The sequence below is a fragment of the Ambystoma mexicanum genome, chromosome 5q, assembly GCF_040938575.1.
Source record: "Ambystoma mexicanum isolate Mex_15411 chromosome 5q, UKY_AmexF1_1, whole genome shotgun sequence".
In the NCBI taxonomy this organism is placed as follows: domain Eukaryota; kingdom Metazoa; phylum Chordata; class Amphibia; order Caudata; family Ambystomatidae; genus Ambystoma; species Ambystoma mexicanum.
The window spans coordinates 102,875,251-102,897,683 of record NC_090933.1 but is presented as its reverse complement, the minus strand read 5'-3'; the positions used below and the strand labels follow the sequence as shown (position 1 = coordinate 102,897,683).

Sequence of the window (22,433 nt, the reverse complement as noted above, 5' to 3'; positions counted from 1 at the left end):
GAACTAAAGCCTGAGAGAAACCAGGGGAAGTGGCATACCCCCAATGTTATGATGGCGTCTGGTACCCACAGATAATAAACCATTGTAAAGGGGTCGGGGATCCACAGATAAAGAGAACCAGTGTGGAGGGGTCTGGGACCCAAATAAAGAGAACCAGGGGAAGGAAAACATTCCCCCTGACGTGTGTGTGAACATTGTACACTCAACCAAGAGAAGGGAGTCATTCTCTTGGCATTATGAGAAGCCTAAAGGGAACCAGGGGAAGGGAGTCATTCCCCCCTGAGTTTTGTGAACATTGTAAGAGACCTGAGAGAGACCAGGAGACTGGAGTCACTTTGTTGGGATCAAGGTTTTTGAACTGGAACTTTGCATTTGAATTAAGACTTTTCAATCTGGAACGGCAACCCGGGGAAGGGAGTCATTCCCCAGGGAGAAATCCTTCCAGATTATTGGCCATTCTTCTTTATTAAGTAGACTCACTTACTTTTTAGTTTACTTAGGAAATAGGTTTTTGACACAGGGCGGTTGACTTTTTAGTTACAGACATTCTGACACTTCCTTAGTATTGAGTTGAGGCAGGGAAATCCCTCTTAGTACTAGGGACAGTTAGGGTTTCCTTTTCTTTTATTAAGAAGTAGCACAAGTACAAGTTTCCCTAACGGGTTCTGTAGAGAGACATGATAACACATCAATTGTTGATAATGAATGATCCTGTAGGTCGCTGTTCCGTCACACCGTGGGGTGGTGCAGTTTGTTGGGGTGCAAATATCTCAGAAACCGTGGATCCTAGGGCCTAAAAGAAACTCGCCTATCTCAAGAAGAGGCCATTAAAACCCAAAAGAATCCTTATGGATTCTGTGAGTTTCTGAAGCCTCAGAAAAGCAAAACGTATTATTACTCTCTTAAGAAAAAACTTAAGGTCACCATTATCTGCTCCACGTCTCACCACAAATGGGCACTGGTTACTAAGCAAAATATTAATAAATATTTACAACAAACTTAATACATATGTTCGAAACCATGGTGACCCAAGATTCTGGGACACCATCAGTAACATGATCAAACCTCGGTTTTATACTAATCTCATCTTTGGAAATCAGAGGTTTGTTGGCAGTAAAGCTCAAAGTCTTTTTTAAATTAATCAATAAACACAAACTAAATGGTAATTAGAGACTCTACAACCCAAGACTCACACATTCTTAAAAATCCCACTAGACCTGCATGGCGAGTTCCTTAGTTTACATACTAAAGCTAAGAGAAATACACTCACTCCATGGTTACAGGTGACAAAATACTTACTAGTGCTTTCTGTAAAATTGTGCATGTCACCATAAGCACACTTCATATTTGGTGCAATGCTGCCACACAAAGGCCAGCCATGCACAGTGAAACTAATTTGCAATTTACTGCAAACATAAATTGTTTCCACTAAATGGCAAATAAACTTTTCAATATCCCCATACTCGCCAGCAAGATTGAGTACAATACAAATTGTACATGCCTCTTCATAAAATCTCCTCGCTATTATGAGTGGGGTAGCAGATTGTGCAAGCCCTGAACCCAGAGAATTGTCCTTTTTTCCTAATCCCCATGAATCAAAATCTAGAATAGACCATCTGCTTGTGAACAAAAATGAAGCAAACTCTACCACACAAGCTGACAGTGGACCCATCGTTATATCTGATCATGCATACTATAGATGGCCAGTCAAAGGACACATATTCTGATTAGGCATTATTAGATTAATATTTTATTTAAAGAAAGAAAAATGCCAACTATCCCTAACTGGCCCCAACCCTATCGTTAACAACTAAGGATAGGAGAATGACTCCCTTCTCCTGGATTCACGCTTCTGGCAGTTTGGCTGTTCAATAACTGATTTTCAAATAGTCTGTTCTGACTTCTTTGATCAGTTCATATAGTTCCTTTAACATGGTTTTGCTTCCTCTTTCTTTATCTTCTTGGACTTTTCTTTGTTTTATTTATAACTCTTTTCCTATATAATAATTTCCAGTTAATTTGATATTTTTCTCATTGATTCTCTCTTCAAAAGATGTTTCTTCCCTTTTCCCAGGGTAGGTTTACCCAACCTTTCTGAGTTTCTCTCTTTATCCTTTTATTATTATCATTATGATGTTCCCTTAAAGTCTCGTTCTCTTTGTAAATAATACTTTCCTTCCATTGACTGAGACGAGTAGAATTACTTGTCACCCTTCTTTTCCAGCTCCAAGATTGTATTCTCAATGTCTTTACTGAGGGACTGTGACGAGTAAGAACTCTTTTATACTGATTCTCATTCACTTCGTTGGTTCCTACTATAATATTTGTATTGTCTTCACTGGGACAAGTGAGATCACTTTTATAATGATCATCATTTTCTTCGCTTGTTCTTGCTATATTGTTTTCAGTGTCTTGACTGTGACCAGTATAAGCAACTTTGTACATATTCGTATTCACCCACCCAGGTCTCCTGTTTTCCCTGCTACCTGACAGCTTTGGGGATAACGTCACCAGGATTTTGCTTCTCTTGCTCGTTGTCGCTATATTCCTTTTCGTCTCTCTGTCTCCTATGCTGCCAATCCTCCTCTCGCAGGGTTCATCAGTATCGGAGATATCAACATGTTACGCTGTCCCAACCGTGTACCAATCTCTGCGCGATTGTCAGGATGGTCTGCTCAGCGCTGCTTCACTGTGGTTTCTCCAGCACTGTGTATTTCCCTCTTTCTCCAGCCAACCAGACACTGCACGTAGGTCTCCTCGAGTTCAGCTTGGCAGCTGTTTTGAGCTTCATGGGTCTCTCGGACTGTCCAGGATCCTCCGACTCCAGAGGTTACGTTGCTATTGTACTTCCCCAGCATATCTCTGCCTCCCTCTTCACCGGCCTGTTGGGGCATCTGATGTCTTTTATTCATCTCCCTCGTCTCAGTTGAATGCATCTGTTTTTTTTAAAGAGATAGTCACATTTTCTGGTTTACAATAATACATACTTGTTCTTTCTTCATAGAAGTTATTATAGGGTATAGACGTGGAGGTAATTCTAGCAAGATCTTCAGGTAGCTCCTGAAAGGAGCAAGAGTTCTTGTTCCCACATGGGGAGTCTCTCCCGGTGAGGTCCCGCTTGTCTCTACCCTTAGGAAGGGTATTGGCAGCATGGTCTCACCTCCATAGCCTCACAGGGGGAGGAATTCCTGTGATTCGTTGCAATAAATATTGATCACGCCGTCTACTAACCCTGTCCACCCACCCGCCCCTCTGTTCCTCCGAAAGCCTACACAGTGGCGATTTAACACATAACCGATAAAGGATGAAACGTCAATGGGTGCTTTCTCATCTGCATACAAAACGACTTCTCAAATACCATACTCAACATACCCAACCATACTAGCACGGAAAATAACTGCATTTCTTCAAACTACCTGTGAGAGGTCAGAAGTAAGACTCGGACACAACAGTGGCATGTTTTGGTCAGAAATGTTTATTATATGAAAAAGGGTTGAAAAAGTGCCTCTCTGTCCCTAAAACTAAGAGGGGCTTCCATGCCTCTAAGAAAACGAATGAAATTGTCAGAATGTCCAAATTATAAAGTCTGTCCCTATTGTGTCTCAAAAAGCCTACTTCTGTCCCCAACACCAATAACATAAACCAACTGTGCAAGTATGATCTCTGCCAAAAGTAAAAATGTTCTTTGTAGTTCAGGTAACAGAAAAATACCAGTCTCATGGGCAAAAAGTCACAGAAATAAAGAAACGCTCAAAACTGTAGGCCTCCAAGGTCGGTGTTGAAATCCTTTCCCCTAGATTCCTTATTAGAACACTGTAAGGGTGAATAACCCTTCCCCATTGGTCAATTTGCGGGCAATACAAGAATGCTCATTCTGTTTCGCCATAGTGATCCTTGGACTCATGATCATCGCCTTCTTCTCAGTACATGCCATAGAGTCAGATGTAACATACTTTTCATTTTCTAGGGTTTGAACTTTGTCAAGTATATTATATTAACTAACCTGACTAGAACAGCTATTGGCTTCATCAAAAGAAGGGAGGGGGAATTGAACATTGGAGAGGGGTTTAGGGGTACTATACTAATGCAGGGGCTTAGCGGTTTTTCTGAATGTAGTCATACCTAATCCGATAAATTGGTTCCTCCCCATGTGATCCTCCCTCCGTGCACCCCTGCCAGAGGGACTATTGTACTTTGGACACACCGCCCTGGTCCCAAGGGAGGGGTCTCCCCATAGGGGAAAAGGGACGACATTCTCAGATTCGTCACATACCCTAGAAGGAGAAACAATTCATTTTGTTGCCCAGAAAAAGTAAGTCGGCTAAAGAACTCGAGAGGGCTGTTGTCCCCAGAGTAGTATAGACACTCTTTGCATAGACGGCAGGGCCACCATATCAGGTAAATCCAGTGAGTGTAAGAAGCTGTCCAAGCTAGAACTACGCCAGAAGAGAAATAAACTGTATCTGCCCTATGCGCCAAGCGTCTATTAGTCAATTTGTTCATCGAGTCCACTATATATAGATGTCCTTTTAGTATCTGTTAATCAAGAAAGTATTGCCATATGTAAATATTCTTTTAATATGTGTTCATCAAGAAATTCTTGCAACACGTGTTAATATATGAGTCTTACCTTGAAAATGGCTTCCGTTAAATATAACGTTGCGGGTGACCCCGGGGGTTATAATTTTGAAAGTAACAGCATCCAAAAGAAAGTCCCTTCTTTCCACCAACTTTCCTTAATCATTTCCATTTTTGAGCGCTCATCATCTATTTCCATTTTGCTTTTGCAACATGATTAGTAGGTCTATCTAGGAAATGTATAGCATCCTTCTTGCCATATATCCATTACACCATAATTGGGGCGTTCTACCCATTTATCTTTGGCTCCCAAGCTTTGGTGACACCGTGACATTATCAAGCAATGACGTGATAATGTCACCATAACGTTATATTTAACAGCAGCCATTTTGAGGCGCACGCGAGAATGCTGGTTGGAGAAAGAAGTAGAGGAGTGTTATTGTTACTATTGTAAGTACCCTTACTCTTTTAGAAGTATCTTTTTGAGCTTCCACCACATTGGTTTATTCCAAGAGACAATTTAGTCCTGACATTTGCCAGTCCCTACTGTCTTTACAGCATTAATCACTTTCTCAGCACGTGCTGATACCGGACTGGATGCTACATATACCTTTCAAGGTAAGACCCATATTTTAATATATACTTTGGGTCACCTATGTTTTGGGATTAAAGTTTAGGTATTCCTGAAATGTAATTTCCTTAATATTTAGACTTCATCATTTGAAGATTCAGACGTTTTCCATCATGTGAAGATTTTTGACCTTAGCCTTCTATCCACCCTGTAGGTAAGGTCCTTGTCTACTTTATCTATTGGTGGGTTTGAGTACTCTGTACCCATCTACCAGTTGTCATTTAGTGTAGAATTTAGACCCTAATCTGGCTACACTATACCTCTCCTTTTAGAACGGTGTAGATTGCAGTGCAGAAAGTTACGTGAAGAAAGTCTTTCCCACAAAGAAACTTTTTTACTCTACGAGCACTGACCTCCACCACAATCCAGGTGAATAAGAACTCCTAACCATGGGAGATTGGTGTCTCTATATTTGTGAATAAGAATGTCCTCTAACTTGAGTGGGTCATATGACTAACTATTCTTTAAATGTATTCTGTTTACTTTGTAGAAAAGGAAGATTGCATTTTTCTGGAATGATGATGTAATTCTGCTCCTGACGAAGGGGGAACCCCGAAACGCGTAGAGTTCTAACTTGTATATTGTAGTATTAAAATAATTATTTGTTTATCCTTAAACTGTTTCCCACCTTGAATTGTTGGTTATAATCATACTTACACTTTGATGAATCTTAACTGTAACTCAGTTTAGTGGTGTGCAGGGGACGTTTGGGTCCTCATTCATTGGGAATCTCTCCTTCGATTGCTGATTGTTGAGACATGGACCAGCAGTTGGGGATTGGCCCACTCCACTTTCTGTAATGAACAGGTCATTTCTATATACCTGCCACATTACTGTTTCGAACAGCAGCATAGGTGAAGACATATATTACTCGATCCGCTTTTGTATCAAATCCATTGATCCATATATCTTGATTCTAGGAGTTGCCGATTAGATGCATTACCTGGACTGTCAGGGGACTGCACATCCACGCTAAATCAACACATGGCTTATATTCAGGGCCCACACCAAAATCGCTAGCTTTTGGCAACTAACAGGTGCTTTGCCGGAAGGTCAATGTTCTCCAAGGGAGTACTTACAATAATTCCTCACTCAGTGTGTTGTTCCCTTACTAAGGCTATTAACGATCCCAAGGGCAGATACTGGATTATCCATGGGTCCCTTGAAGACGCCAGTGTGTTTCTGGTCAATCCTTATGGTCCGAATTAGGACCACAGAATTAAAAAAAACATATATATTAAGAGATACCAGGAGTTCATTGGAAGCAAATTCCTAATCAAGGGGGACTTTAATGTGATGCTTAACCCAAAGATTGATAAATCAGCCAACCTAAACTATGCAACCCTCTGTCCCCCGCTCACTCTGAGTCACAAAAGACTTCAGGACGGACCAGCTGCTTTCTTATATTTGGAGGAAGATATACAGGGATATACTGGAGTACGCAGACTATTCCTCGGTTCATGACTCCAGCTAATGGCAAGGTTTCTGTTTAGCTTCCACCAGAATAAATAGGCAGGCGGCTGATTGTTGATCACTCCCCAGTGATTGGGAAGTTCTGCCAGTCACCCCAAACCAATGCGCTCAACAACTGTAATTTGAAGCCCTCAACACTGATCAATTTGGCCGTTAAAAATTATTTAGCCACTGAAATTATTATTTTTTTTTATTTTTAACACTAATGAAGGCTCGTTTACAAAATAGTGAACAGTTTGGGAGTCCTTTAAGTGTTATATTCATGGGATATGCGCATCCAAAGAATGCAACCTCCTCAAATCCATCCATATTTCGCTAAACTTGCATGAACAAGAGCATAGGGTGCTGCAGCACAAACATGTCCATGCACATACTAATGACCTGGCACTTCACATACACAAAACCCACAACAAATTCATAGAGTTTGCAGAAAGAGAAGTAAAACACACCTTCACAAGCTACAGCCCGACAATATGTTGAGGGTGAAAAACCCGGTGAGACGCTGTCCTGGAGGCTCAGATCAGAACAACACCGCAACAACAATGACAATACTGACCAAGGAGGGTCAACTGCTTCACAACCCCCAAGAAAGTAACAGAGCATTTGTTGATTATTATAAAGAGTTGAACTCCACCATGTTAGTCTCTACCCCCACTCAAATAAATGCCTTTTTCGAACGGGCCTAACATATATGGCTAGTAGATGATCATACGGATCACCTGAATGGTCCGATCACTATGTCTGAAATACAAGTGTCGATCAGTGAACTCATAATGCACCTCGTTGGACGGGCTCCCGGCGGAATTCTTTAAAGAAATGATGGACATCCTTGCACCTATGCTACTACTGTTATACAAAGAAGCCCTCCAACTTTCCACACTCCCAAACCACAGGCAAGGCCCTACTTGTAGTATTGCCCAAAACAAACAAGGACAAAACACTCTGTAAATCGTACAGACCCCTATCTATGCTTAAGATAGTTAACAAAATGTTGAACATCATTTTGGCCAAACGTGTGATACCGCCATTGTCATCCATGATCCTGCCAGAGCAAACTGGATTTTTCCCCGCTGCTCGAATTCCCCCAATATTCAAAAACATTTTAACGTCTTGGAACTAATCAACCCTAAAGTCAGTGCAGTCGCTGCTCCCTTTAGTGCGGAAAACGCATTTGACTCGCTGAGTGAGTGGGACTTTATGCTCGCAGTTCTCACCAGAATGGGAGTCGGTGCTCACTGATTATCTACGATCCGCTTAGCGTATGAAAACCTGAACACTAGAGTACACGCAAACGGGGTAGTGTCTGACCATTTCTAGACACTGAACAGGGGTACCCCTTGTCCCCCATCTTATTCCCCATATCAATAGAGCCCCTAGCTGCGATTGTTAGAGAATACCACATACATGGGGGCTGCAATTTTATAACCAAACAGATCTTCCGTCTTTATATGCAGACGATCTCCTATTATATGTCCAAATAAAAACAGACAACCTCCCTCCCCTGTTTCAGGGGCTGCAGGAGTTCAAGCAGCACTTGGGTTTAGTAATTAACCCGGACAAAACGGAAATGTTTCCACTAACAGCAGCAGATATACCCTCCCCTGTCCTCGCTGACCTCCCCAGCAACTTGGACTGTGTTAGATACTTAGGTATTGTCATCGTCGCCACATCCCCCCCCCCACCCACGAGAATCTTTGACCTTTACTATAATCCCTTACTGTTACAAACATGGGCTAAAATACACAAATGGGATAGACTCCCACTACCTGAAAGGGCCCGGATAGCCTCACTAAAGGATTATCCTCCCAAATGCCTATCTCTCTTCTCCAACATCCAGCAACTTTTTTCAGAATTCAAGTCAGCCGCAAGTCAACTTGTCTGGGGTGGCAAGCAGGCCTGTGCAGTTTTGGAGACAATCTCCCTTCCCTACGATTATGGCGGCCTGAACATCCCAGACCTGGAGCATTATGCCTTCACATCAATGTCACAACATGCTATTTAATGGTTTCATCCCTCCCAGCCTAGCATTAACAGATGCATGAAGAAGCTTACATCCCGCCTCATCTCGCTGGAATCCACATCCACAACACAGCCCAGGTGCGTCCTCTTGTGATGGTCACTAACTGGGCCGGTCACTGATTGCGCAGTAAACATGGAAAAGCACCTGCATATTAAACCAAATTTATGGGCTCCCATTCACCCATGTTAAGGCAATTATACACATGCTGCACAGACTGGGCTTCCTTACCTTGGACGATCTATATGCCAAAGACAATTTCCTCACACTGCAGAAGTTCTGTGAGCTAGACTGCAGCTCTTTTGCAGACAATATGCTGTACAACAGAATCAGAGCGGAGATGCTACAAAGGTTAAATTCCCTTATTCCAGCGCCAAAGACAAGTTCTCTCATGACATCCCAAACCTGGCTCTCAACCACATGTGATTTCGGCTCTGAATAAGATGGTCGCTGAATGGGAGAGGGGATGTGACGTCTGATGCTAGAAGACATTGGGAAACTTGCACAGGGAGAACATTAGATGAAAAGGAGTGGCAAGAGGCCTGCATCCAAATTAGATGCATTTCTATCAACCCCAAGTACTGACCAATTGAATGTATTATACACCTGGCAAAATTAGAACATTCGATCCAACAGCAACCAAGGCCTGCCCAAGATGTAAAATGGTTGAGGCCCACTTCTGGCACCTGTCTTGGAGCTGCTCTTTGGTGAGCAAATTCTGGTGTGAGATAAGATAGAAGCTTTTTGACACAGCGGGTACTACTATCCCACCTGACCCAATTAATTGTCTACCGTAAAAGCATCATGAAGCAAGACACAGACAATAAATTTCGGATTTTACAAAAAAGGTTTTTTTACTCAAATGTCAGGATGGTTGAAGGCCTAACTTGCCCTATTCCTAAGGTGGAATTTCCCAACCTAAAGAAACTAAGGAAAGTCTGAGTCAGAAGGTTCAACTCAAAAGTCTGTCCGTCCAGAACCTACATTAGCCCTCACAACTAAATCTAAACAATGTGCAGGGATGTCAATAATGAAAGAAATGGTGTTCAAAATGAATCCAAGTGATTTTACCGAAGGCAAAATTATCGCGGCTGAAATATCCGAAAACAAAGTGCTCGAATGACCAAAAGTTCAAACACTTTGTTTTCGGACATTTCAGCCCCGATATTTTGCAAAAACACACATTCTCACACACACACACAACACAACGGAGTACCGCGGCTCGAGTGGCTTCCCTCTGCACTCACCGGTCCTTTGAGACTTCACCGGGCAGCTATGCACCTTGGTTCTGCTTTCGCCTGCACGTCTTGTTAGTCTGCGAACCCCGCTCGCACTTCGGTTTCGATCTGCACACGACCGGCTGCTCTGCTTCCCTTCAGTGGACGATGTCTGACCCGATGTTCACGAGCCCCGCTCGCACTTCGGTTTCCCTCTGCACACAGCCGGCAGCTCCGCTTCTCTTCTGCAGACGCTGTCGGTCACTTGCCCTCCTCTCACTATGCTCACCGCTCCGGCAGCGCACATTTGGATCATTCAGGCCTCCCCAATTGTGGTTCTCTCGCAGGCTGTCGACTCCTGGGCTAAACAGTCCATTGGGGTCTCCTTCTGCCGGCATCCTGTCTCTCCTGCAGGTCCCACCTTAGTAGATTACATCATGTTTCCCTACTGGTTTGGTCTCATGCTGCTGGTCTCCTCCATTCTTACACAACTGCAACCACTTGACATAATGCAGGTTTGAATTCTAAATTGTAATTGCCTGGTTGCAATTAGAGGAGATCTTGAAACGTGCCGGACCCTTACAACGCTCTGCAGGCTTCTTCTTAGTCTCAGTACTGGAGTTAGTCTCAGTACTAGAATAGTGGAATGTGTTACTAGTCTTCACTACTCCTAGTCGCCTCTTCCTCGTCCCAGTACTAGAGTGGTTTGAATGAGGGGAAATGTGGGGAGATGTGTTGCAATAGCCTATAAAGGACGGTGAAGGGTTAGATTGGTCTTTATAAGGAAAAGGGGGATACCATGTCTCGCCTGTGGTACCCTTTCCCAATCCCCATGGACCGTCCACCCAGGTGATCCTCCCTCGCTTCTCCGCCGCAGGGTCAGGATCCAAAAGCAAAGGCTTTCCCTGGCCACCTGAGAAGAGGACCCTCAGGTTTCTCACACTACTTTGAATAATCTTAATGATTGGAAAGACATTAAGCAGATAGGTAAACCTAGCAATGCTACTTGCCTGCAAGCAAACTCCATTAGTTTGGATGCAGCCTTCCACACCACTAGCGGAAATCTGGTTTAAGGAAATGCTATGGGCTAATAGTTGTGAAAAGGCATTCAACCATGGCAGCTCACCCCGTTCTCGCCTGAAAAACATCTGGTCTTCTTTCACAGATCGTCCTCTTAACAGTCGCATTTTTCCATCATGGCGGACCAATTGCTTAACACTGGGCTAACGGACTTCCGGACAGTGTATAGGAGCACTCTTACAAAACATATGATATTAATCCGGGACCTGTCTTCTTATCTTTATTCAGCACTGAAAAGATTAACTTGTATATGTTTCAACTGTGAAGATGCTTCTGTTGATATCATGTATAAGTCATGAAATGTCAATAAAAAAAGTTAAAAACAAAATAAAAAGAATGAAGCCTGTGGATAGACCAAGGCATAATAATCAACAGTCGCCTCTTAACATCAGTGTCATCCAAAAATCATATTGTCTACCAGGTAACAAACATCACCATGATTTATGACTCAGGAACATGTTGGAAAATAAGTGTAGTCTAGTGACTTTCCAGGATGTTCTTATAAGCAAAAACCCCAGACGAAGGACATTTTATAAACTACTGAATCCTACAGAATTTCCAACTCAGTAACATAAAACTCCACAAGAACTAGAGTTGGAGGAGAATCTAGATCTACATTTCAGTGAAGAAAAATGTGAAAGTATATATGAAAGATGTTCCAGAGCCTCAAGGACAGCAAGCAAGTTTCAAACACGTTTGTGCATAAGCGACTTGTATTAGAAATGCAAGGATGAATCTCAAGTCCATTCACATACTATTCTTTAGCCGTAAGCTTAAAGTTTACTGGTCACAGATTTCCTTTTACATTTTACAAATCCTAGACCTTCAGACAACTCAATAAAAGATCTTTTATGGAGTAATATAAAAGGGAATACATATGTTGCATCACACAACCAGATTTCTAGACAACATGATCATAACTGCCTTATCAGGCATAATTAGGAAACAGAAGAAAAAAAAAAAAAAAAAAGAGCCCACACATTTCACTCTCTGATGGAATACCATGCGCCTTGCACATAGACTTGAAAGATCCTTCGTCTGAGATCAACAATCCTTAACTCACTTTAACAGTTTACGGTCTCCATTAGAGATTTTCCTCATGATACCACCATCCAAAGAGTTTGGAGGGCACATAGAAAATGAAGTATGCAAACCTCCATGGCCTGCCTAATCTCTGATCAACTAACCAATTTCCCCCAATTGCCACAAGATCCTCAGATAATTCTTTATTGTCCAATGCAACTAAAGACCAATATGCCTATGGCCCTCTCCCACCCTGCCCCGCCTCTCAGATAAGATCATGCCTTTCAATCCAATGGATATACATATCATACCGATTTCAAAAGGTACCTACTGTAAGGAAGGCATGGTATCAAGAATAGACACACAAGATATCACAGTTCAAGGGAGTTTATTAAAATGTATAAGTAGGGTGGAAAAACGCCTAATTTAAACCAAAATATAAATATATGACCATCACATAATAATAAAGCAGTCCTAGTGGCCTATACTAAAATAAAAACTATTGCCAATCCTTACAACTAAATACCAAAAAGAGTGTGGGATAGGATTCACAAGAATGAAACAAGTGTTCACAAATAATAAATCAGATGCGGTAGCTCGGGAGTGGAGGGGGTCTTGCTTCCCCACGTTTTGAGCACGGGACAAGGTGGGACTTTTGAGCACAGCACATGCTCGAGCTTTCCCAGCATGAGACGACAGTTCTGCTTCAGGTTTCAGGGCAGTCGTTGGTTAAGTCTCTTTTCTACAAAAAGTCTCTGGCCTCCAAGGACCCGATAGGCTCCACAATAACAAATGTTCCTTTCAAATGTGTACGTTGGGTTATGACTTCACCCCTGGATTCCCCTCTTCCGGGCTTGGATCCCAAACCAGTTCCTATTGATATCAGGACCTTCTGGGTATGGGGGAAATTTTTGTGCTTCCGAGGGCCCGATAGGTTCCAAAAATAATAAACAAAAGTTCCTTTCAGATTGCACTTGAGGGGGAGGATTCTTCACCCCTCGTGCCCCCTCTTATGCGTTCAAACCCCTCTCGAATATCAGCCTCCCTCCTGTCAGGTTCACTCCGGCTTAAATTCAAAAATAACTTCTTGATTGCCTTTACGTATCGTTGGGATGATGGCTCCTCACCTCTAGATCTCCCTCTTCTGGGCTCAGATACTTTCTAACGTTTGCCTCCCCTCTGTCAGGTTCACTCTGTCTTTTGCAAAGATATTTTCTCATTGGCATTCACAAATCTTAATGTCTTTTTAAACAATTTCCTATGAACCTCCCTCTGCCGGATTCACTTTTGTCAACAGACTGTTTCTTGGGATTTTAGACTTCGCCCCTCTTTATTGGCATCCCTCCTTCAAGTTCATCATTGCAACTTCATATTTCCTTTTGCTTTCTCTTGATGCAGGATTCACTTCCCTTACTTTCTCTTGATGCAGGATTCACTTCCCTTGCTTTCTCAACAGTTTGTCGGTTAAAGACTTTCGACTGAACATGGATTTTGCTAGGCCCCTGTATGACTTACTTGGCGGTTCTCCTACGGCCTTCTGGTAAAAGTAGTTTCACTCAACATGGTATTAACCACAGACTCTCAAGTGAGCACCCACGATTCAATGCATTTGCACTTCCCTTAACAATTTACAGTTCTGTGAACTTTTTTTCAATGTGCCACTTTGCGACTTTCATTCAACACAGTTCGGTTTCTTATCGGGTTCCCCCTCAACTCATGGGCTGTGATGAACCGCTTGGCTCTCCATGTATCTGGAGTCAAGGCTTGTACCACGGTAGAAGGCGTCTCCCTCGGTCCTGCTTGTAAGCGTAGACACGCTCTGTGTACCGTTGACATCTGGTGCAACAAACTTGAGCCATTGTCCGCAGTCTTACGATTCCTTCTGCGGAGGACTCACAGGTCTGGGTCGGAAAGGGCAAGGTTGCTTCTCTCCTGGTCAGCCTTTCGGTTCTCGCCGCCTTTCTCCTCCCCTTGAACTGCCGTGCCTGGATAGCGGTCTCCTCATGCGTCTGTCTTGCTCATCTTGTGCTCTTGTACTCCACCTTTTATCCCTGTGGGGAAGGAAAAGGGCTGTCAGGTGTGTGTGTGATCCTGGTCAATAGCCGACCGTCTGTGTTAGTCTGTTGTTTGTCACAGTGTAGGAAAGTGTGCGTGTTGGAAAGGGGGGGTGAGTCTCTAGATATCCTACAGGATATGATGGGGGAAAAGTGTTACCGGGAAGGGGGTACCACGTCTCGCCCGTCAGCATCCCACTTCCACTCCCTAGGACCCCTCATCCAGGTGATCCTTCCCCATGCGTCCACCCCCAAGAACTGGATCCAATAGCGATGGCCGTGTCCTGGGCAGCTGGATGACAGATCCCCGGGGACTAGTAGGGAGACATCCTCAGGTTTCTCACACTGCTCATCTTAGTCACTATTGATCCCATCTTGCCTTTGTCCATTCTCTCTGCTTTTTCGCTCTACTTCTTTTCTCTCTTCCTCCTCTGCGGTTTGATTAATCAGTAAAAATTGGCAAACTCTTACACTACTTAATCAAAATGAACTGCAAACAAGTCACGTTGATTCTATGTAAGTTGACAGATATCTTAATGAATGCCCAGATACATCATTTAATTACAATCGTGAATATTATTATTTTCAGGGATCCATGTCCATAGATCATAGCAATTCATATATATATTGCTGCAGTCATTTCTGTTTTGGCATATTTTGTTTCGATTACCTCGACCAAGCCCTGTCTGTCAACCATTGTTGTAATATTTTTGAAACTGCACTCGTTTGTATTCTTCTATTTTATTACCAATAAAAATAAAAGGGGCGACTGAAGGAGAGAGGGATGGTCAATGTTGTCAAAGGTTGTGGAAACGTCAAAGACAATATGGATGGTGGAGAGTTTTCTATGGTATGCAGGAGTATATTGAGACATGTTAGGGCCATTTCAGTGGAATGATAACTGAAGAACAATGATCGGATAGAGTGAGCAAGTTTGTTATCTTCTGAGTAGGTGGTGAGGCTGTTGCAAACAAGTATTTACTATGAAAGGGGAGAAGGGAGATAGGGGAAGGAGGGTGGAGATAGGGTGCTATATGGCAGGGCGGCTAGAATCAGCAGACGCTCAAAAGAATTTCACAGATCGCCAAGTTCTCAGAAAAATTATAGAGGGCAAAGCCTTAACTGGGCGTTAGGGGCATCGTTTGAGAATGGGCTAGAGTGGAGGGCATGAAGTGTAGAGTTTGCAAGGGTGAGAGTAAACTAGGCTGGTAAAGTAGTGTGAATTGGAAGTGTTTAGGAATGCTGTGAGTGTTTGGAAGACGGCCGAGTAAACAGCGAGCAGTTATGGGGTGTGAAATTTGCCCCATTGACAAAGGTGAAGTCTCATAGCAGTCTTCAGTGAGCAAATCTTTGCAATAACCCAGGGTTGGGGCGAGGGAGTTAAGGGAGTAAAGAAGCAAGCAGTATACTATGTTTTTGAAGGAGGTGTTAAGGTAGAAGTCATCAATGACCTGTTCAATAGAAGTAGCCTGAGGACAGACAAACTAAGCCCATGAACTCAGTTTGATAAGGGGCCAGAGAATGCGGTTCTGTCTCTTGGAGATAAAATAAATTGGGGTGATGGATATCTGGTGTAAGGCCATAGGCATTGAAGTGAAAGAGACTGGTCACATGGGGAAGAATCTATATTAACGTTAGTTGTGTTGAAAAAAAGATACAAATACTAGGTCAAGAGAGTTCTCTTGGTTGGGAGTAGTGTGATGAATCCTACGGAGTCATCACTGATGCCCCGGTGAGGATTTCCTCCCACATGGCAAGGGGAGGTGTTAGGCAGAATCCAGTGCAGTTCCCTTAGGGAGCACTACACCAGATTAGGACTACAGGTGAGAGCAATAAATCCCCTTTGGTATCAGTCCGTACCACAAAGATTTAGTTGGTAGCTGTGGCTGAGCAGTCAGACTTATCTCAAGAGGGAGATGAGCAGTATTCAGGGTTTACACAATAGGTAGTACAGCACTATGGAGCAAGGAAACACTGACCAAAGCTTTGTATCAAAAAGAGAATATAGATTTATTGTATACACTTCTAAGTCAACACATAATCACAATTGGTAATTTAAGTAAAAATACAGTCAAGGAAAAGTAAATACAACTCCCTATTCAATTGTAGACATGTTTGCGGTAGAGTGAAAACTGAGCAAAACGGTATAGTGAAAACCAACTACAAATGGCACTAACAATTTCACGAAAGGGAGGGAAAGCACAAGTTAAAACTAAATATTTTCAGACACCCTCTAGCAACATTTCCCTGACGTTTTGTGAACAAGTAATGCACAGTAACACTTTAGCCAAAGGATAAGTGAATGAAAACTGAGCAAAATAGCATTCCACAAGTTAAAACAGTAGGAAGGAAGAGGGGTACAGAAGATTTAGGTGCATCAACACATTTCTCATTGAAAACCAATCTAGTGAGAGCAGATCTAACAAATCAGCCAGTCTCAATAGGCCTGAGCCAGAGTCAGTGGTACAGGACCAAGAGCTTAGGAGCAAAAATGTTCTTGTAGCTGCAGTCAAGTCTTTAGTAGAAAAATATTGAAGAGGTAGATGCGAGGCGAAAGACAATGTTAAGAGGGAGGGCAGCCGAACCCACAAGTAGATAAAGGATTTAAAACACCTTTAGGGCTACCACGGAAAAAGGGCGGCGCGGCCTAGCGGAACAATGTACCTTAAACGTGAAGAAGTGGCTCCTGCGGTGGCAGTTGTTCCTGGTAGTTCCTGCAGGTCGAGGGGTCCAACAGAGGAAGAGAGGCTCTTGTCGTGGAGGAAGGTTCGAGTCGCTGCACTACCCAGGGATGAAACCAGCCGCGGTGCTGCCAAACGAAGTTTAAAAGGTACGCTCCTTTTAATCGCGGTCCGGGTCGATAGCTGCCTGGCTATCCGGTCTCCAAGTGCCGAGCACTGTCGATTCGACCAAGGCAGGTCCGAGGAAGCGATAGGTGAACTTGTTGACCCCACCAGCTCAAGGGAAGGAGGCTCTTTCCCTGAAGATCTCTTCTCGTCGTGTGGAAGAAAAGTGGTGAGACGATCCGGCAGGGCTTCACCGGTGGTGTAGATGCTGAAGATGTCTGTAGCTTCTCTCCCCTTCGGTTCTGTAGTTCCAGTGGCGACGTCTTGCTCTTCCAGTCCTCAGGACCCTGCTTTTATGCAGAAAGAGACCCATTCATACAGCCTAGCTGTCACTCACACAGTGGAGTGGTCTTCTTTGCGGGAGACCCTCCAGCCTATCAGGTTATAGTGCGACCCGAGTTGCTGCGGCAACTCTGTCCAGGGGTTCTACTCACCCTCCCAAACAACAGACCCACCCCAGACTCAGAGGTGCCGAAAGGAGGGCTTCTTGGCAGAAGCCCGCCAAAAGAGCAAAGAAAGAATCCCCGACCTGGGTTAGGAGTTTAGTGTAAGACACGAGAAAGAATTTATATCAAAGTTCTGGCAAATAAAACCTACCGGAGTAAAGTTAATAATAAAATAAACTGGCGGTATGTTAGAGGCCGTGAGTAAAAGTGTTAGCCTTGAACAATGGGAAAATCCGATAGGGAAATATTTGCGGTCGAATATAAAAAGTTAGTAACCACTGCCACCAGCCAGAAACTTTGCAGAGGGGGACTTTAAGGTACCCTCTCGAAAATGAACATAGGGGAAAAACTATTAACCCCTTCCAGTACTTCCATATTAAGATGGGTTGTACTGGTTTAGTTCATAGGGATTGACTAGTAAAGTCAATGGGGACTTTAAATGCCTTGGGAGACAGTAGTCAGTCCCAGGGTATGGAGTCTATGTTTGGGGGTCGCTACGACACCCCTGTGTCACTGCAAGGAGGGTGCTGTGTAATACATGTGCATAAAGATGGTTCCTATGGGTGAGAGAAAAGATCCCATAGGCATTATACACAAAAAAATAGCCTAGAACACACATAGCAAAGATGCCTAAAAGGGGGAAAAAGAGTCTCACTCTTAGCAGGTAAAAAAGAAATAAACCCTTCAGATCCAGCAAAGCTGCTGAGGGACTCTATAGGTAAGGGAAATTAGCCATAAGTGAAAATTCTCCCTAACAGGAGGACAGACGCTACCGGATCCAGACCCGGACCCTGGGTGTGGTTTTATGAGGGAGGATCATGTGGTAGGGGACAACTATCAAGAGGAAGTGAGGATTCCAATTGAAAGAGACACGGTATTCCTCTCTCCCCCATGAAACTATAACCTCTGAAGTACTGATGGTATATTGTCAATCTGAATAAGATACCATTCCCACTTCATATGTACATAAGGCACACTTAACATCTCCTGTTAATGTTAGTTTTGATGTGAATGAAAATCTAAAGCAAAATAGCTTTAAAAGGTCCAAAACTCCTCTGGACTCCAACTCCCATAAAACCTTCAGTACTGGGACGAAGAAGAGGAGAAAGGAGTTACTGTGGAGCAGAAGAAACACCAACGTGCAGACTAGTTGTTGGAATGCCAATCAGCTGTGTGGGATATTTAAAAATGGTGTGCCTTTCCATGAGAGCAGTGAAGGAGGAGGAGAGATGCACAGCAGGAAGCAGAACCGAAGACAAACTCTGTGGAGGAAAGCAGGCGCTTCCCACCGGGAAGGCGAGAGACCGAGAGAAGAAGAGCGGGTACCACAGAAGAACCGTTGACAAACCAGCAGCAGTGGAGAGACTGTTGAGGGTACAGTCCTGGTGAAAGGCAAACGGTTCCATGTCTTTATCTCGAATATTAAAGGCTGCACCAAAAAAAAGACAGATTTTCTTCAGCCAATTTTGGGCGGCCTTTAATATTCGAGATAAAGACATGGAACCGTTTGCCTTTCACCAGGACTGTGAACCTCTAAACTTGAATACCCCTCCCTTCTGCCCTTTGAAATCGGGGGCTTCACCCCCAAATCCTTCCTTTAACCTCTCCCCCACTCCAACCCCACCTCATACTCACACACACCTTTTACCCAGCACCCCCTTACATACCAAAACACTGAGAAACACACACACACACAAATGCAGACAGTTCTTTCCCCAGCGCCCTCCCCACCACAAACACTGTCCCCTTTCAAACACACACTTACCTCTAACCAGTCTTCCCCTGTCAATCTTGGTCCGCCTGTCAGCCCCTGTGCGCACTCGTGTGCAGCAGTGGCGTGACAGTTCCCATTTAGAAAGACCGCTGTGAGCATTCTCAGAGTGATCTCTCTAAATTGATAATTTTTTCATCGTTTTTAAAAAAAAGCTCTTTTGACCTAGAATGGCGGAAAATGGAGTAGCTGACAGGAGAACAGCGAGATGGTCTCAAAGTGAGGAATGCTTCCCTGAGGCACGAACATCGCTGCACCCATACGCCACAGGTCGGACATGCCAGCAAACACTGATGAGTCTGCCCAAGAGCACTGGGAGCCCCTGGGCATGCTGCCAGGCTTACGAACAATTGGGAACTTACTTTAAATATCAAACAATTAACATAGAAAGAATGAATTTACACAAGTCTCCATATATGAGATATCAATGAGGAGAAAGTTGGAGTAAATGGTGTTGTGAGCAAATTAACCATGATGAAGCAATTGAAAGGCAAGATCTGCATACATCTTCATATATGAAAAGTCAATATAGGGAAGATTGGAACGAGTATTGCCACAGGCCAATGAATGCTAACAATGAAGATAAACAAAGTCTCCATATGCCAATATGAAGGCAGCTGGAACCAGTGTTACCTGAAGCCAATAGAGTATAAGCAGTGATGATATACTACTGTGTCATACTTAAAGAGAAATGAAAGATTGTTAGAAGACCTGGTGAAAGAAGTACATCAGGCAGTGAGCCTTGGGGGCGTTGGGTGGGGATAAGATTCCTGGCACGAGAGTATAGCAGGGGATATACCAAGCCCAGAGGGGGGGGATTCCTGGCAGGGCAATACATCAGGTAATCCATCTAGAATTTGTGAACAGAAAAGACATTGTGAAAAGGGTTCTGGCAGGAGAGTACACCAGGAGACTGTCCCTAATACAAGTGTTGAGTAAAAGAGACACTTTTGCGATCTTTAAAAATACCACTATTCATAAAAGACACTTTTCATCATCTTAAGGAAGTGTTATGTAAAAGAAACAAGTCTATCACTCTTAAAGAACTATTGTTTGAACTAAACACTTTCAATATTCTACATGAAACCGTTCAGGGGAAGGGAATCGTCCCCTGGATACAAGGATTGTTTTGTTGAATTTACATATTTGGTTGTTGCACACTTTTCACTGAATTTAAAGCAGAGACATTTACCTTGCACATTTCATTTTAGTGTATAGTGTGAGGGTCAGATATGTTTTAGACACAAGGACAATTTGCCTACTTTGGACGACGAAAAATAGACTGATCTTTAGTTTTGGTTTCATAGGTATGATATGATATGGCATTTATAATGCATCTATATACAAGCGTTACAAGGCGCAACGAGGCAAGTGAGGCGAAACAGACGTGGGACAGAGACAGCGATCCTACTAGGCCAGGTGACATTGAGATCGCGCAAGTGCAGAGGGCAGTGGAGTACATAGGATAACAGTAAAAGAAATAAGACAATAAATAAAAAAGTGTGGCCATCTGGTAGGGAAACTCTTCAGGATAGGGACAGAAAAGCCTTTATAAAAAACCCTTATTTAAAAAAATGTCTAATGTTGAAAACCTTACAACTTTGTGTCCATCTCTCATTTCTTGCCCCTCATAGTAGGATGGTGGTGCAGTGAGGTCAGGTTGTTCAAATTGGTGGGGGAAAGATATTCTGGGGTGGTTGAACTCAGCCACCTGTGCAAGGGGGCGGGGTGGGTGAGTTCAAGGTCAGGGAAGGATGAGTTGAGGGGACTGGGCTCTGTAAAGCAGAAGAGAGAGGGGATTTGTGTGAAATAAGTTGGATATAATTGTGTTTCAAGGAGGTAGGGAGAAGGTGGGCTGCCTGGTTGGCCTTGTTGATTATTAAGTCCACCCGACCATATTTCCTTGACAGTGCCCGAGTGTAGGGTGGTAGTCTAGGGTGGTGAGTGAAGCTGTCACAGGCGTCTATTTATCCCTGTTACAGTGATGTCCATGATTGCAGGATGCAGTTTATCAAAATGGTCAGGGAGGTGTATGTTTAGAGAGTAGTCTTGTTAATATAGAATGTATTAAAGAAATGTCTAGTAGCTTGACATACAATTGCTCTAGTCCGTTGTCACATTGGATTGCCTATTGGGGATTGGAGCAAACTCTCAATGACGACCTGCACAGGGGCAGCTTCCAATAAAAGTTATTTAAGGAATCTGTAGAATGCGGATGGCAGGTGCTGTGTACGGATAAGGCGATCCGAATGGCCATGGGATATTAAAAGGTTATGAAAGCAGAACCGGTAAGTGTACAAGGGAGAAGTGGTCCTAGGGTGTTGTAGAGAATGGAGGGCGAGAAATCGGTTTAGAGCAGCAATGCTCTCGGGTAACTCCCATTTTGCGGGAACCTCCCTCATTTTTTCCTTATGAATATTTCCTTTTTCTGCCCCTCAAAACTATTCAGCCATTAAAAAGCACGCTCAATGGAAAGTTCACCAACATTGACTATATATAATTATCATTGTCAGAGTACCCTCATTACAAACATGAGACACTACTAGGAAGGACAGAAACTGCAGCTGGAGTAAGGAAGGCAAATGAGTTAGCATGCGCTGCAGCTGCACACCTTTCAGCAGACATTAATGTGTGTTGGAGGGAAGGAGGACAGTAACATTCGGCACAGTATGATCTAAAGTTGTGCTACTAATAGTGTATGCATCTTAGCATCCTACCCTACGGGTAGCGCTTATCTTTACCTCGGCATTGTACAGGGTGATGGAGTTACAGGATCCGAAAGCAATAAGCCCCGATCGCCCCCAAGAAACAGAGTGCGGAGTCCTATTTGCACAGCAGGCTACATGGCTCATCTGTACCATGGGCGCCGCCATAATTGCTTCTCATCTGTTGCTCAGAAGTCTAGTCTACAGCGCTTTGGTGTGTGAAGCTAAAGAAGAAGGAAAGGATTAAGTCGGCGGCCATCTTGGAATGGTTAGATACTCCCAGAAGCCCTAGAAGACGCAATGTATTTTGAAAAAAAGTCTGTTCTTTAAAAATGTTTAAATAAATGTCAAGGCATTGGACTACTCATTTTATTTGGTTATGATAACTTAGGTATGTATTCAATTTAAAAGTATTTTCTTTTGGAGAATGAACAAAATGCTCACATATTGCTTCTACACGGAATACGCTTATCTTTATGAAATTTCACTGCACATAAACGATTTAGCCTTTGAAGATGCCTTTGGTTAAACCCTGTACGCTACATGTTGGCTAACACCACACATGTACATTTTCTCCATTCCATTCCGAGAG

The 22,433-nt window shown here is 43.3% G+C and overlaps 1 protein-coding gene across 2 annotated transcripts in view; it reads right to left on the bottom strand.

The window, feature by feature from the left end:
- ELP2 (elongator acetyltransferase complex subunit 2) overlaps window positions 1-22,044 on the bottom strand; it is a 1,316,635-nt gene extending 1,294,591 nt beyond the window's left edge. Inside the window, exon 1 of one of the 2 annotated variants that reach the window (XM_069620606.1) lies at window positions 21,878-22,044. In XM_069620606.1, coding sequence (XP_069476707.1) covers window positions 21,878-22,009 — 132 coding nt within the window. In that variant the 5' untranslated portion in view covers window positions 22,010-22,044. The remainder of the gene's footprint in view (window positions 1-21,877) is intronic. The other variant, XM_069620607.1, reaches the window with a different exon arrangement.
- Between the last annotated feature and the right edge of the window lie 389 nt (window positions 22,045-22,433).